The sequence below is a fragment of the Cuculus canorus genome, chromosome 7, assembly GCF_017976375.1.
Source record: "Cuculus canorus isolate bCucCan1 chromosome 7, bCucCan1.pri, whole genome shotgun sequence".
In the NCBI taxonomy this organism is placed as follows: domain Eukaryota; kingdom Metazoa; phylum Chordata; class Aves; order Cuculiformes; family Cuculidae; genus Cuculus; species Cuculus canorus.
In genome coordinates, this window is record NC_071407.1 from 9614881 (window position 1) to 9631546 (window position 16666).

General features: G+C 38.2%; 1 protein-coding gene across 17 annotated transcripts in view; it reads right to left on the bottom strand.

Annotated features, from left to right (window-relative positions):
• Positions 1-16666, bottom strand: part of CABCOCO1 (ciliary associated calcium binding coiled-coil 1) — a 319312-nt gene that overhangs the window by 17131 nt on the left and 285515 nt on the right. For 15 of the 17 annotated variants that reach the window (XR_008450697.1, XR_008450701.1, XR_008450700.1 and 12 more), the window contains 2 exons: positions 12207-12329; positions 11683-11823 (listed from right to left, as the gene is read on the bottom strand). Coding sequence is in view for 4 of the 17 variants with exons in the window: in XM_054071703.1 (XP_053927678.1) it covers positions 11683-11823; positions 12207-12329 (264 nt within the window). In the remaining 13 variants the exon portion in view is untranslated. Of the gene's footprint in view, positions 1-6906; positions 9040-11682; positions 11824-12206; positions 12330-16666 lie in introns of those variants that run through there. The other 2 variants (XM_009555352.2, XR_008450703.1) reach the window with 2 other exon arrangements.

Here is a 16666-nt window from a genome sequence, read left to right on the forward strand (position 1 = left end):
CCCTGATTTTTATTTTCCTTAAACTAATAATAAAACACCACACAGAATGCACATACGACATACAAACACAACACCTGCTCTGTCTCAGAGTCACAAACCCAGTTACTCCTAGGTGTCCTTGAGAAATGGAAAAGCAATGTTCCCAAGGCTGACAGATTTCTGAAATGATCTTTCTTTAATGTATGCTCAGTTTAACTGGTATTTTAGTAAAATGACTCTAGTTTTATGCCAGTTGAAGAGAAAGTAGAAAGAAAATCAACAAGCTTTTTTTTGGAAAGATTTCAGTATCTCAAAAATTCACAACCAACGGAAATTTGCTGCTGAGGTTGCACCCCTGTTACAAAAAGAACCAATTCAAACACCACTGGTACAACTCCATGTGACTACAGCCATTGCATAGCAAACATATGTATGCTTGCATATATGTTTTGCCCTCTGCGAGGAGAAGCGCAAATAAAGCAGACCACAATCCTGTCATCCCGTGGTTATTTTTGCAGTATAAATGAGTTATATATGGATCAGAGGCATTTGCATTTCCTTCACAAATTCCACTCAGAGCAGCATTTAAGTGTCCTTATTTTTCACAACAAAAGGAAAGAATGGATACTCATTTTATCCTACAAAATGTGAATTGAAGTAAAATGCATTTGCTAGGTGCACGTTTATTGGATCAAGTGAAATAAGGCATCAAGCCAGAATCTGATCTTGTTTGCCACTATGTAAATGAGTAAGTCTGCTGGGGTCGAAAGAGCAGCAGCACAGTCACATGAGTCAAAGCACATTCCTCTTTGGAAAGATTTCTCCATGGCTAAATATACTATTACAGTCACTTCAAGAAAAGCTCTGCGTCAAGTTCTAATAAATGCTGGCAGTGATGCTGAGCTCTCAGCAGCCAAGAAGCCAAAAAGATGAACAGGAATTAACAATTGGCCTCAAAAACCTGTTGAAGAGAATGGAAGTTTTGTCTGCACAAGAACTGAGGAATCAAATCTTTGGTGTGAAAATCATGACCTAACTTTTCTGCTACCCACATTTAACCACCGTTCAAATGGGTCTGGGGGAAAAAAAAAGATAGAAAAGGAAACAGAATTTTCTTCATGATCACAGTGCAGACTCAATAGACTAAGTTTGTACAATTACCACTCAACTACATGACAATACTATAATTTTAACCAGGCTTATCCCAATAAATGATGTCTCGCTTCTGCCAGGGGAATGCATTAAACATACCACACTAACAGAAGCCAACCCAACACCCCATCCCTGTGATCTAGAAAAGGGTAATTCCAATAAATACCCTCATATCTCCATGTGATACAGTGCTGAATCTGGAAAAAAAGAGAAATCAGTAAACCATGAAAGTGATGCCCTTTAGTCTTGCCTTTCTTTGCAGTGAGGTCATAATTTAGTGCTATTACAACAACACTTTCAAGTAACTAAAATTGTTTATCAAATGTAGGTTTACATTTTCTAACAACAAAGTACTGAATTAGAAGAGATTTCATAATTCCTTATGAATTTCTCTCCTACCCAGTCTTTCCACTGGAAGCCTGATTAAATGAGTATTATTTCTTCTTAAGTGGTTTTACAGGTCGTTTATCTTAGGTTTATGAGTATCAACCTACTTTAGAAGGTATTAGATAGCTTTAACGTTTGACACGTATTCTCTAAATCATTTACAGTGCACTCCATCTGCACTAGACGATCAGTAATCTTCTCAATATTAGGTTTTATTGACAATGCACCATATAGAGTTCTTATTATATGGTAATGATTTAAGATAGGTGCAAGATTGGGAGCTAATAAATCCAAAAGCTCATTTTTGATTGTTGACACAGAGTTGAGGAATAATACGCATCCATCTAAATCACTCAGTTTCTCAATAACGTAACACACATACATGTTTAACCTATTAGGAGCACAGTGCAGAGATATTCAGGCAGATCCTAATTCCTGCTTTGAGACTGGAGGACTTCCCCAGCACGTGGAGCACCTGCTCCTGCTTTACACCACACAGTGCCTGTGGGTAATGATGCGGTGCGGGGAGCAGCGGGCTCAGCCCGGTCCTCCTGGTTCCTGAGCACTGGTTCATGCCTGGCTTTACCTGGCTCATCGCAGGCTGCTGACAGAGTCCAAGCCTGACAGCCTCCTAATTGATTCACGCCAAAGTAAATAGGCCTATTGAGATCAAGAAGCATTTTGCCTGAATAAGGAGTTCCTAAGATTGAGATTAAAGACTTAAAAATATGCCCCATAATTTATATTTGGAAGACAGTATCAAAAGCTGTCATATATAACAAAGGCATACCTTCATGTAGCCCTATATGGTAACAATTTCATAGAAATATCGGCATTGATAGTAATTGAATTCAATTGAATAATTGATTTGACCACTTCAATAGATCAGCCCCCATATCTACCTTGCTCACAAAAAACTGGGAGAGAAGAAAAAGAACCGAGGCAAAAGCCTTTGGTAACAAATGAACATCTCTCCACCGATTTCCACAGAATTAAAGTCTCATCTGCAACCCTGTAATCCAGAAGTATGTCTTTGAAATGCAGTCAATAGATCTGTATCAGTTCTGCTTTTATAGTAGGTCATTGGAAATGGTTTCTGGGGCATCAGAGGTGCGTGAACTGGCAATTTGTTAGCTGAAATGTGACATTTCAAAATAGGCTGGAATAATCTCAGAGCAAAACCAACACAAAATCTGAATCCTGCCTTTATCCCAACAGCCTGGTAGGAAAACTCCCATGAAAAACTGGTTTTAGTGGCAAAATTGTGTTGAAATTACACACAACTGTAGCCGTGAATAGCAGGGAAGTAGAGAAAAAAGGTGGCTCTCTTACCTTGCTCATTCAGAAAACAACCAACCTCGGAATCCTTACTCAGGCTGGAGGCTTGGCAGGCTCGCTCAGCTGTCTACAAATGATTAGTAGCAGAGGAACTGGTGCCACTAAATGTTGAGAACTCTAAACTGCAATCAAAATAAAACACCTCGTTCAAAGAAATACAATCGCAGATTTGCTGGGGGAAGAGGTCTAGGGAGTGGAAAGAATCTTCCCCGCATTAGCGCTCCCCGGTGCCATATGCACACTTCTGGCATTGACATGGGGCAGCGCCTGCAGACCCCCCAACCTAACAAAGCCTTAGCAGACAATTTGGTAATATATTGTGAAACAGTAGAAATATCACAAGTTCCCTTTTTCCTATTAATGGAGCTAACTGAATTCTGCAATGCGGTATCTAAGTTCTTGTAAGCTTGTTTCATTCACTCAGTTCCTAAATCAGCAAAATTTAGCAATCTTCAACATCTCTTAGTGATGAGTGAAATTTCTTTTACTACTGTGAAGCAGGGAGGAGGTCAAGAAGGCTTGGGAAAATTTGTCAGTATGATCTGTAATATGAATTTGGCAGAAAAGAAATTGAGAACATTTCTTTGGAAAACAATCAAAGGGCAAATTTTTCCTCTTGGAGCTGCATGGTAATTCATGACTTATATGCTCCAAAGAAACTCGCTACTCAGATGATTAGAATAGCAAAATATTCGCTGTCTGCCTGACAGACCAAAGATGGTCATTTTTCCTCCTTTTGTAAGTATCTTTCTCTTCAGGCAGGGCCACGTGTGACCCTTAACACACGGATAAAGATTGATTAATGTATCTCTGCTCAGGAAGATTATAATCTAAGTTAGATTGAAAAGAAATGACGCAAACTAACAGGGCAGATGCCAGAAATTTAGGCTCAGTCTTGCAGAGAATGACACGTGCTTTCTCCTACCTGGATCTCAGCAGCTCCTGGTGTCCATGAAAAGTCACCATCTTTATGGTTAACCACTTAACACCACCTCAACACAAACAAGAGACCAGTAAAACTGAGGACCTTGACAACCTCTAAGATGAGTAATCCTGAGTTCCTGTATCTGTTCCAGCTGAGGTTAGTTTAGGTTTAACAACACAACACAAAACACAAAACTAAAGTGTGGAACTTAATAGCATGGAATAGTACGGTGGCCAGGAGTACAACCGAGTTCAAACAAGGGCTAGACAAAGTCACGGAGGAGATGTCCTTTCATTTCAAGCCACTATTGGGTCTGGGTGCAGACCAGTGCAATTTCTAAAGCACTGATCAATGGGAGGATATGCCTTGATGCAGGGGATCATTCTCAGGGTGTCCCACTCTTGTGCTCTTCCCTAAGCATCTCCCACGGCCAATGCCAAAGGAAGGACCCTGGGACACTTGGATCCTGCTCTGTCCAGATATGACATTCCCTATACTATAATCAATGCAATCATATAAATAGACTGTTTAGACAAGAAAATTGTGTCAGCTGGAGTTTAGAAGAGGAAAGATTAAAATTGTAAGGAAGTGTTGTATGAGACATATTCAGAAAGAGTTAAGGAATGCTAAATGAAAACTTTGAAATATTAATACAGACTAACCTCAGTGGAGGGAGCCAAAATCCCAAGGTCTTCTTCGCAGTCACTAGAGGAACTGGCTCATCTAAAAGGTGCTTCAGAGCACCCTGCAGCGGTTCCCACCATGAGTCACCATCCACATCAACATCCCAAACTGATAGAGCTCCAGTAGCCTTTTTGCAGGAACAGAGAAGGACTATACTCGCTTAGGTGAATAACTTTTATGTTTTTTTTCCTTGTAGCCTTAAAATGATCTTCCGCCAGGCCACAGGTCTCCCCAGTTGCATCCCCTACCCAACCTGGCTGGGGTGCTTGTAGGAACTCACCTTTTCATTTTTTGATCTTTGAATCAGCTGCATAAATATGGAAAATATGCACAACTATCACCAGGCTTAGGCAATAGCGTGAGTGCAAAACTCTACGTGAACATAAACCTCACATTTAATGCTGTCTTTGTTGCAACAACGACAGTGCAAGGTGTAAAGCAGTGGGCTACTAAGTCAACTATGGATAAAGTCAGGTTTCTACCCTGGAAATATTTTACATTCTGTTCTTTCTGCAGTATTACTAATTCCAAGTTCTGTTTAACGCTCTACATCTGAATGGGACTTTCATCTACATGAGTCACTGCAACTGTACTTTGATTTTTTTCCCCCCTTTTTTTGTCACATATGTGTAATCTGAATCCACAACTGCTGGAGCCTGACGCTTGCTCTGCACACTCAAAGGGCCACAACAAAATGGGCTGCATTTCAGCTTACATTCAGCTTTGAGTTGCTCATGGCAAGCAACACTGCCTGTGTCTTTTGTGACTGCTGTCACTTCCTTGGGAACCACAGCAGAGAAGTAGAGGAGGTTTCACCTGGACACAGCTTCTCCCTAGACTGCCAGCATACAGAACCATGTGGCTGCACATTGTGGCAGGGAAAGGTATAATACTGCCCTGAGATGAGGGAAGAGGGAGAGGAGAGAGGGTGAATTGTCCAGTTACCAGCAGTATCTCTCACTGCTGCACATGATGCCAAACTGACCGGTGCTAATAGGAGTATAAACATCCCCTTCTCACCCCAGGAAATCCACAGGTGTTAGCTACAAATTCGTTACCAGCCTTGCCATGCACGTAACCCGTGCTAAAGTTCCCTTCTAGCACTCTTTTCTGCACAGTATAGGATCACACCTATGCTCTGGAGTCTTTTTAAATAAATTCAACATGTATACCTGGATAAATGTGTTTTGGTGGTCAAGCAAATGATGTGCTTAAGAGTCTGATTTAGAAGGACCAATGCACACATTTTGTGGTCAGGCTGGCAGTGTAGGTTATTGAAGAAAATGTCTTTTTCTTACTTGTGAAATGCTGAATTTGAAGCCTACGCACAGTGGCTTTTCTGGGAAAGCAAATTTTCTAGGAATGCCAGTTACAATTTTAGGAAGAAAACAATGTGGTAATTTTCAAATTCAAATCAAGTTTTGGCACAGAAGAGGAGAAGCAACGCTTGAGAAGGAAAGGTCATGGCAATCAACTACGAAACAGGTAAAAACCTGTTTTCTCTTTTTGTCTCTTTTCACATCTTTTTCAAGCCAGTTTCTTACTAGAAAACTGATTTCCATCTCTTCTAAACTTCCGTCACTCTGTCAGTATAATGCAGAAAAGTACTGCCTGAAAATAGAGCAGTTCTTTTACAAGAGAATAATTACTAATTGTTCACTGTCTCATAAAATCCTAGTGAAGACCAGGATTTTACCATGAAGATGCTAAAAAGCATCAATGTTACCTTATATAGGAAAAAATATAGTGTTTCATGTGTTCTCTGGCCCCTGGAAAACCACTTTTCTGGCAGACAAGGCAGAACTTAACACCTCTTTCCTTACTTTCTAGAAGATCTATCTGATTTAAATTGAAAGCTCTGTAGGGTGGGAACTCGTTAGGAACTGCTTTAAGTATGTGTATTGTAAAGAACTACGTTACTGTTGCAAAAAAAAAAAATAAAAAAAATCAAAGATTGTTATTCTAAAGCTTCAACTTTTGTTCCCAGGAATGACAGCATAATTATTTTTAGAGATGACTATAGCAGTAACTCAACATGACACAAGAGACCTGAGAAACAGCAAGCCTGATTTAAACCAATGGAAAAGCCAGGAACGCAGAATGGAGACTGTTCGTAATGCACCATATTGCATCTGAACATTTTGTTCCTACCCATCTATCCAAAGGATGACGTTTTGCATTTCATATTAACATTCAGAAGACATTAAAGGATTCTTCAATCTGATGTTCATATGCTGTGTCAGAACACGCACTCTGCTTAGAGCCGTTGTATCTACCTTCAACTCATCTTCCCTCCTTCAGCCTTCTAACCAGCCTCCCTCCCACTCCCAAAAAAATCCCTCGGGCTATTTTTATTGGTAGCATTTTTAGTTTAGCAGGAAGATAGTTACAAATATGGTTTGTGGGATTTGAACTTCACTTTGGATTTCTGCAATACCTCAGCTGTTATGCATATGTACTAAGACTGAACGCTAACAAATCATTGCAGTAATACTTGACGTTCATACACGATTTCTCATCTTCAAAGTAGTTTAAAATTTCCCAGAGGTTCTACAAAATCTGGGAGAGGGAGGAAGAGATATGGGCAAAAGCCTTTGTTTAGCATTGCTCTTAACATAAATCATAGTCCCTTTCTGCTTAGTGCTATAGCAGGAATGTTTTAGTCTTGAGATTTCTCTGAAGTGCTAAACAATGCTAAATTGCCAATAACACATTTTCACTAAAGAGTATCTTAAATACTCCTCTTTTTTTCATAGGGACAGCTCTCTTCAGAAGTTCTGTTCTCACCTTTGAGTTCAAAACCAGGGAAATTTGTGACATTAGCATAATACGTTGGGACATGAATTTACGTATCAAAATAAAGGACATTTTTATTTCAGGGAGTTCTGATAACAAGAAGTAGTATTTCAAAGCAATAAAACAACAAAGAACATAACCAGGAATTTTAACGGTTTTAAAAATTGAATAATTTTCAACAAGTTGTTTTAAAGGTAAAACTAATAATTCTTCATTAATTCTTTCAATGTTCAAAGCACCACAGTTAGATTTTAATAGCTGAAAGGAAGCTCTCACTAATTTGCTGGCCAGCACTGGAAAGCGCAATCAAGAAAACTTGGAAGTGAATCATTGCAAAGCTTATTTCTGATCACGCATCAGGGAAAAAAAAAAAAATCTCAATGCACGGAACTGAGTAAAATACTCTGCCCACTTAAAATTTCAAATCATTGCTTTACAAGAGCTCCATGCCCACCTCCAATGTGCACTCAGAAAAGTCCATCCTGGCTACTGGCACCCAGGCACCCATCCCGGATGTCACCTTTCACTGCTGGAAGGCTCCCGGCTGCGTTGGCAATGCCCGCTCCCTGCTGTGCCCTCAGCTCGCAGCTCCAGCCGGGAGCAGACCCTGCCAGCTGCGCAGCGCCAAACAAGGCCTTGTACGAAAAATATTTCAAGCTATTTTCTGTTTTTGACTGGGCTTATGAACTTTTTTCATTATCACCATTAAAAAAGGGGCAGTGAAAGGAAACGAATCCTACCTTTTTACTGAATGGGAAACAAATATGAAATCATAATGAATAAAACATTCTATTTCTCAACTATTCCATTAAATGTGTAATTCAATCCAGCCTTTATGCTTGAAAGCATGACTTGTAGTAAACATGCTTTCCAGGGCACAGAGTTCTGTTACACAACAATTAGTGCGGACTGTGATTTTGAAATATAGATGTTAAACCGGTTCTTCTGAGGTCATTCATTTGGTTAGATTCCTTTTGAGTTTGAAACATTTGTTTAATGTCTGACAAAATATGGAAACATTCTCAGATGAAAGGTTACATGCATTCCAGAAAATTTCCACTGAAATCGAAAGGAACTCTCTTGGGAATACTGTGAAAGTGCAAACTCTTCATTTATGCAGTTTTAATATGGTAGAAGTAAAGAAGTGTAACGTGTTATATTTGTTTTAAAGCTTTGGAAACAATTTAAAATTAAATACCATACATATTACTAATGAATAACTACAGTGAAAAGTGTGTAATTACATATTAATTAAATTCTCTCCCTATCATATCTGCAGTGCCTCATAAAGATGTTTTCTCTCTACGTATTCTACTTGTAGCAAAATTTCTTGGAAAAAACCCACAGGTGTAAAGCAGAAACTGTTAAATATTTCACAACTGGAAAAGGGAAAGAAAATGAAACTACAGCAATTTTTATTTTTTTACACTAGGATATCTATTCAGAAATAAACTGATCTTCAATGTGTTTTAATTACACATCCTTCTGTTTATAATCTACTTAAGTCTAAACTAAATAACAACACTGGCAGAACACAGTAAGCTTGAGGAACTGGGATGAACTATTTCTAGGTAAATGTTAACAGAACCATTTTCCTTTATACAAAAATAATTATGGTCAGGCAGGGAGCCAGTCTTCTGTGCACGCCATCCCCTACTGTTCAATTTCTGTTAAATCCAACATTGCCTTTCTTATCTGGCTATTTAGGATTTTTTTAATTTTTCTGTTCACAAAGTATAAGGTTCTTCTTGCATTTGCAGCTTTTCATTTATCTCTGCCTGTAAAGAAAATCAGAAGAAAAAAGTGGTTGCGATGGAGCTATCTTAGGCTGCACATTGTCTTTGTGGTTTTGACACACTGTAGTCAGTAAGACAGACATTATCCTATACACCTTCCTGTTTTGCAGACATAACGGTGTTTCAGCCTGTACTTGCATGATAACACTTTATCGTATTGCTGTGCATGATTCCGATGTATGGTCTGACTGCCATGAACAGGAACTGATCTGGGACAGCCATTTCTCACGGAACCTCATCTTGGGAGACAGGCTCATTTGCCTGTAATCTCAGAGAGCCTTTACCAATAAGCACCAAATCAGAAAAATTGCTTTGGGATTTGGTTGTTGCCACTGTTTTCCTTTGCTGCAGATGTTTGTTCTCTACTGTAATACGTTTTATTGAAACATTGCTAGAATTAGAAAGCATTACTGAAAATGAACAATAAAAAAACATATTTCTGTGATGTTTCTTGTCTTTCTTAATTACAAACACAATTCTGAACGCGTATCTCATTCGGGAAATCCAGGCTGCTGTAGACACTGAGTATTTAATTTACAATGCAACAGTTGTAGGGAAGGTATAAGGGTAGTGATAGATTTTAATGAAATCTTTGGCAGTGATAATACATAGCAATCTTTAATTCTCCAGCATTTGTCAATGTGGTATCACTGGAAAAAATTCCACAAATACTGAGGGCTTATGGGGACTTTATGTATATTCCTCAATACTATCATTCATTGTGGCAAAAATACATGGTAAATGGAAAGACTGCAGTGACTGCCTTTCCAAGAGTCACAAGGTTTTGTTCAAACATCCGGAACAGGCTAAAACATGTTTTACAGACTCCACATATACTGATCCAATACCTAGAGTTACATTCTTAATGTAATTCTGATAAAGTGAATGGATTGGCCCAGAAAAGTTTGCAGTAGCTTGCCATTTTAGGAACTTTTTGATTTGCCAATCCTAGAAATCCCTACTAGTGCCATACTGCAACCTATCGATGGACAGCCACAGCTGAAATGTTTTCAAAGTTCTCAGCAGCTCAGATTAGCACAAAAAAGCTGGAAATTCTATCTCAACTTTGTTTCTTTAGAGATGGCCTTCACTGTATTCAACCCATCCTCAGATGTCAACTAATGTCCCTGTACCTTTACATTATACGTATATGTTGCTTTGCTGCAGAACACTGATCCTCCAGGCTAATCCTTTCCCAGCCACTCCAACTGCCTTTTCCTCTCCAGTTTTGTTACCCCTTTGTCTCTGATTCGATCTCCAGTGAAAATCAGCTGCCACCACACTCACTGTGGCTGCTGTGTGATCACTGGGGGTCAGACACACTGCAGATTGTGAAACCACAGGTCACACATAACAACAAATCGGTATGACTTTGAGCTTGTGTCAGGTAAAAACTCTAATTATTAGATAACCTCAGAGGTAAACAAACAGAGAAATCAGCTGATGGAGGTGGAGGACTTTTAAAAAATGAAAGGAAATTATTTTCTGTGTGTATAACCAGAGTTGCAAAAGAAGGGGAAAAAAAAAGCATTTTTCTAAGCTGTGTAGTTTTGGTAAAGAAAAAAGCTCTTAGTGATGATGCTAAAGAAATAAAGGTCAAATGAAAAACAGGCATTTCATTTTTCCAGTAGACAGGAATAAAACAACATGGGCCACGTTCCTTCTTTTTTCTAAAGACATATTGCCATAGAATAAGAAATCAAATAGGTAGATCTAATGATGGCATCTTTGTTCCAATTCATATTCCCCATTCATGCATGAACCATGGAAGGCAATTTATCAATATCACACTATTTTGAGACAATATTAGATACTTAATAAACTGCTGCTCAGTCAACAGCGTTCAATGTGCTGCATCAAATGTTTAAATGCCTAATGCTATGTGGTTATTGCAAACAAGACCACTTTCCACCAGTTCCTGGGTGGAACTGAGTTCTAGCTAGTTTGCTTTTAATAACATCACGTGTTTAGGGAGCAGTTTACAAAATGACAATGATCTACTCTGCTGGCTTTCCACATGTTTCAATTTGTAAACTTCCCTGTAGAGAAGCAGATCATCCTACAACAAATTTAAATCCACTGACAATAGCTTCCTTCCCTTTCATGAGCCTCATAGAAAGAACTCATGAACCCCTCAGAGTCTGCGGACTACATACTGAAACCTGTTCTGTTCCATTAAGACAGCTCTTGTACCGTTATCCACCTATAAAATGAAGTCTAGAAATGGTATAAATGTGTTATTCTTCTACCGACTGAAGAACATGTAACATAGGTGCATCTAACACTTTATATGGAGTGCACATTGCATATGCTTCACCACAGCAGCTGATCCTGAACCCCTGAAAAGGAATTTTATCTCTGACATCACTGACAGCAGGATTTAGCCCATGTTTCTTAACACATAGTAATGCTGAAGATATATGTTGTTATATTAGTGAATATTTTTTATCTTATCACATGGAAGCTGACTAAACTAGGAGTTATTTATAGGGGCTAATTCACATTTTCACAGCATATGCACGTGCTTTTCGCCAGCTTTAGCATGAACACAGTTTATATTCATTAAGGCTGAGCTAGCTCATTAACCATAGACAGAATCAGTGAATAACTTTCTAGTAATAGTACCTCAAGGTTGCCAATAATTTCATTTGGGATTTCATCCACTGCAGACATCTGATCTTTAGCAGTGACAGCACCCACAGCATCTGCTTCGAAGGACTCTGGCTCTGGACAGGGCTCTTCCACGTAACCGTTTTGATCAGACCCCTAGCAGCAACCATGAAATATGTGAGTCAGAACATCCTCCTGCGCTCTTCAAGACCAAAGACATGCAGCAATATCTGGAGCCTGCTTTTAAGAACTCCTGCTCTGACAGAGACTGCCACTGTCTCTCTTTCACCACCCAGACCAGGCAGATCCTGAGGTTATAAAGTCACCTGGGGTAAGAGCCCAGAGGCGCCGAGTCAAACGTCCTACAGTTGACTGATTAATGTACTAAAAGCAACTTAATTCAGTCTTAGAAGGGAATACATGATATATTCTGAGGAATAAATATCATTAGTGACTGTGCTCCAATGGAAATAAATGTGGCAGGAGACTCATAGAAAAATTATTTTTAAAAACAATAAAAAAGGAATAAAACTCTATACCTTAGATTCAGTCTCTGCAGCTGTTGGTGATATTATGAGTGACGAACAGGTATCTGAAGGTGTGCCTTCTTCCAGCAAAGCAGGGAAGGAGGGAACTGCAAGTTGGGCAAGTTCAGTCACATACTGGCAGGATAAACACACACACAAAAAAAGAAAAATAAGTAATTCAGGTTTAATTACTGCTTAGAGGTTCATTGCAGATTTTTTAAAATGGAAATGAAATGGCTGGCAAACAACAAACAACAATACCTTTCTTGTTACTACCCAGGTGCTCAGAACTGGAAAGCGTACTGAAAATGATTATAGATCAGCTTTAATTTCTAGCTGCATCTCAAGAGGCCCTCTTTATAATACTTGGAAAGAACAGATGATTTTCATAATTTCATAACACTACAGCTTCTTACTCGTGTGGATAATTAAGTTTAGAAAACACGGAGCTTGCGTAACACGCAGTCTTCCCAATACAGATTTGTCACTTCTGAACAGGGACCTTGTTGCATTTTGGAATTCAAGGGCACAGTTGACCACTAGGGTATTCTTTCAAAGAAGTCAGCTGGAGTAAAGTTGCAGAGACTGCATCAAATAAGGCCCTAAGAAAAATATTTTAATAGGCGACTATAGTTTAAGAATTGCTAACGGTCCAAGTTTTGCTGCTTCATCAACTTGCTCCCATTACTCTTTCCTGTGAACATGGGAACCACACTGGAATTCCGCTGGCATGTGAACTGTGGCTCCAGGAATGCTCTGACAAGGAAATAGCTTTCCTCCCCTGGAGTAGGTGGATGCAGCACTTTGTCCTTGTGTGGGCTCTCATGAGCAATGCAGAAGGCAGCCCTGGATCCTCTAAAGAGACAAGGTTTTGTGCTGTCTCTTTACAAAAAAAGGATGACAGAAGGTACATGCCAAATCAGGTGACAAAAGGCATTTTTGAACGAGCAAGGAACAAGGTATAATCCTAAAATGGTATGTTTGGGGCCTCTGCAACGGAAAGTGCCCACGAAGAATACCAGGCAGATGTTCCAGCTCTGAGTCAGCTATTACAAACATGATTGTGCTTGGATGGTGTAAGTCAACTACATTAATTCACATCAGGGTAATTGCAGCTCCCATAAATTAATTTCTTCATTCCTTTGAAATCAGAGCTAGCTCGATATTTGGTTTATTTATTTACCTGCTACAGTTAAACATGCTGAAAATATTGAAGGTTCTATACATCTGCAAAAGTGATAGCAAAAATTGAAAAATACAGTGTGACCTAACCATTGTACTTTATGGAATGAAATATCTCTTTTATAGTTCTAAAAGCTTTTCAGAAGTTATGACTGGACTCTGTCATGATCATCAAGATTTGCAGTCATGTGTGAGCTCATTAAAAAGGTATACAGTGTTAGACCATGTTTATATGAACCCAAAAGGCTGACAGAAAGATTTCCAGAATTTAAGTGTGGAGGAAAATGGATTTTATAGAAGCAGTTTGCTGCCTAGAAACTCACAAAAGGAATAGCAAAGGAAAACAAACATAAATGGAAAGTTTAGGTTTTGCATCAAAATGAAAATGCCTTAAGATGAGGTAAAAGTTATTCTTCCTAAAGTAAAAAGAAGTTTTGTTTTTTTTAAAGCAAATATTTCAGTTTGTCTGATTTCTTACCTATGTTTTCTTATTAAAAAATATTAGCTAAATCGGATGAGAATTCACAATTACTTTCTGCTTCATTAAAATAACATTTTCTGATTAGTTAAATAACTATTCACTCAACATATTTTCTTTATTTAGATTAAATTATTATTCAATTTGCTACCTCCAGTCCAAATTTCTAAAAAAAAAAAAAAAAATGAAATTATGTAAAAAAACTAGGCCAGGTTTTGAAAATCATTTCCTGGCTGATCAAATACATTTTTGTAGCATGGATAAGATTTTCAGAGGCTCTGGTTAGAATAATATTTTTATTTCACTGTGCCCTTTTAAAGAGAGCCATTCTTTACTCATCTGTTCCATGTCTAATAATAACTCTTGGATCATTAAGAAATAACTAAATTACAGCAGAACTAGTCTCTTTAATGAGCCATAATAGTCTCAACATTCAGCCAAAGTTCTTTTTTTTTAAAAAGGCTGTGAAACTTCAATGTAGAATATAAAGTATTTTGCTTAGTAATAACAAGTTTATAAGCAGCACTACAGTTTACAGCCAAAATATAGTGACCTAAAAATGCCATTCTGCATTGCTCCTTCCTATACATTGTGTTCTTAACAAGTCCAGGGGAAAATTAGAACAAATGAATTGTGGTGAGAGCCCGAAGCCAGCAAACGTATTTAAATGAATGCTTCTGATGCAATACTTTCCTTCAAAAAATACAATTAAGTCTTTGTATTTCCTTTGAACAAAACCTCATGTTTAATAACACCAATGGCTCTGTAGTAAAATCTATTTAAAAACAGAGAAAGAGACACAGCAAGTTTTATACAGTTACAGTGGCTTTAAAAAACGCTGCTAGTTTCTGAAGTCTGACAAAATTTATGGTGAATTACTTCCACTGACCTACATTAAAAAATTCAGCCTCCTTTTTTTAATTCCTGAAGATTTGTCATTATATGAGCATTATTCACTGCGACACAGATGTATTACTCAAAGTGTCCTCTTGAATCAATATAACTGTTGAAATGTGAGAAACAGTTTGGCAAGAATGATAACGCCTTAAAATTAATTGGCAATATTTTCCTGCACAACACAGTCCAATAGGTTCCCGAGAATTCAAACACAAAGAAACCATAAGGCAGTTGCACAAATGTAGAGAGCATATCAGTGTCAGCTGCAGATAAAAGGATGCTTTGCAAGAGACTAGGGGGAGCAAACGTCAAGTGGAATATTCTTATTGATTCCTGGGTGTGGTGGGGTGCCAAAAGGCCACTGGAACCTGGACAAGTTAGAGCAGTCCACAGGCTCCTCTAACACCATCTTTACTTTCCCACCCCACTTGCTTCGAGCCTCGCTGTAGTCACAGCTGAGGACTGGAGCTGGAGTCCAAATGTTGTTCTCAATGTACAGCTCCATGCCATAGTTTTTCTCTGGAATTCTTTCCAGTAGAAACGTGCATAAAGAGAGGTAAGTAGAAAAGTGTCTCATGTTGTTCTCTACATAAACCCACATACTTCTCTTGTTGAGAGCTAGCAAATTACCTTTTTACAAATGTAGGCAGAGCAAAGGCAATAAAATAGTATACAGGAAAACTTCTAAAACAGAATAATGGCAGGAAAGAAGATTGGTAAAGCATTCTAATAAACGAGTTCCACAGATGTGGTAGTTATTATGAAATTAGCTTTGCATAACTTACCAATATACTATTACATTTTCCCCCAGATGTTATCTGTTACTTAAATTAATTTTGCTTAAGTTACTATTATTGCAGATTTTATCCACACAGTATTTTATTATTTAAGTTTCTGTGGCACAAAACAAGCCCTGGCTGATAGTATTACTTTTAATAATACATGTAAGAGGGTTTAGTATTATACAAATGACTGCTGGGTATATCTTAATAGTCATAGCACAGAATGTCTGCTCTCAAAATATTATGTAGATTAAAACCAGCTATTTACTTACACTCTAATTCAAGTCATTGGAAAGGTTTGCAGTATTTATGTATGTGGCATGAAGGGAAACAATCTACTCAGGGAATAAATATCAGAGTTCTGAAATTAGCAAAGCTAAGGTCAAGGTCAGTTTGGATTTACTAACATACTTGCTGAAAATTAGAATTTATAGTTTAGGCTTACTTATTTTATAAATGAGAAAAGAGACCGAAGGGGTGGTGTATTTGCCTCTTTGATACAAGGCTTTTGTATCATAGAAACATTTTAAAACCACCTTTTCAGCTTAATATTATCTGAAATTCTGTACTCCTCTCCACAGAGTCTTAACATAAATTCTCTGTAGCTAATCTTACCAAACATAGGAAAATAATTATTTATAAGGATTGGAAAAAATATCCCATGTTCAGCAGGGACCGTTTCTAAAGCCTTGTAACATCTTTCAAAGCCTTTCAATGGATATGGATTTGATTTTATAAGAATGACAGATGCATTCAAAAAAGGGTGTTCTTTGTGTGTTATTCTCTGTATTCATCTAATCTGTGTAGTTCTCATTGTATGCCATAGGACCTTATGCTACCAGAGACCTGCTCAGACTTCTCTCTCATATATATGTGAGATTTGCTATGAAACAAAATATTTGATACAGGATTTACATTAGTTTGCCATTCATACTAAGCATGCTCAGCTGTACACCTACAAATGCGCTGCATTTCAGTTGCTGGAGTAAAAGGCATTTACAAGATACGGTTTGTTAGCTGCCTGTAGTTTGTATGGTTGAATTTGAATGAATAACTAATGGACAGAGATGCACTGTCTCACACTGACTCAAACCAGGCTGGGGGGTTTATTTCCCCGCTCTTTAACTTGGCAG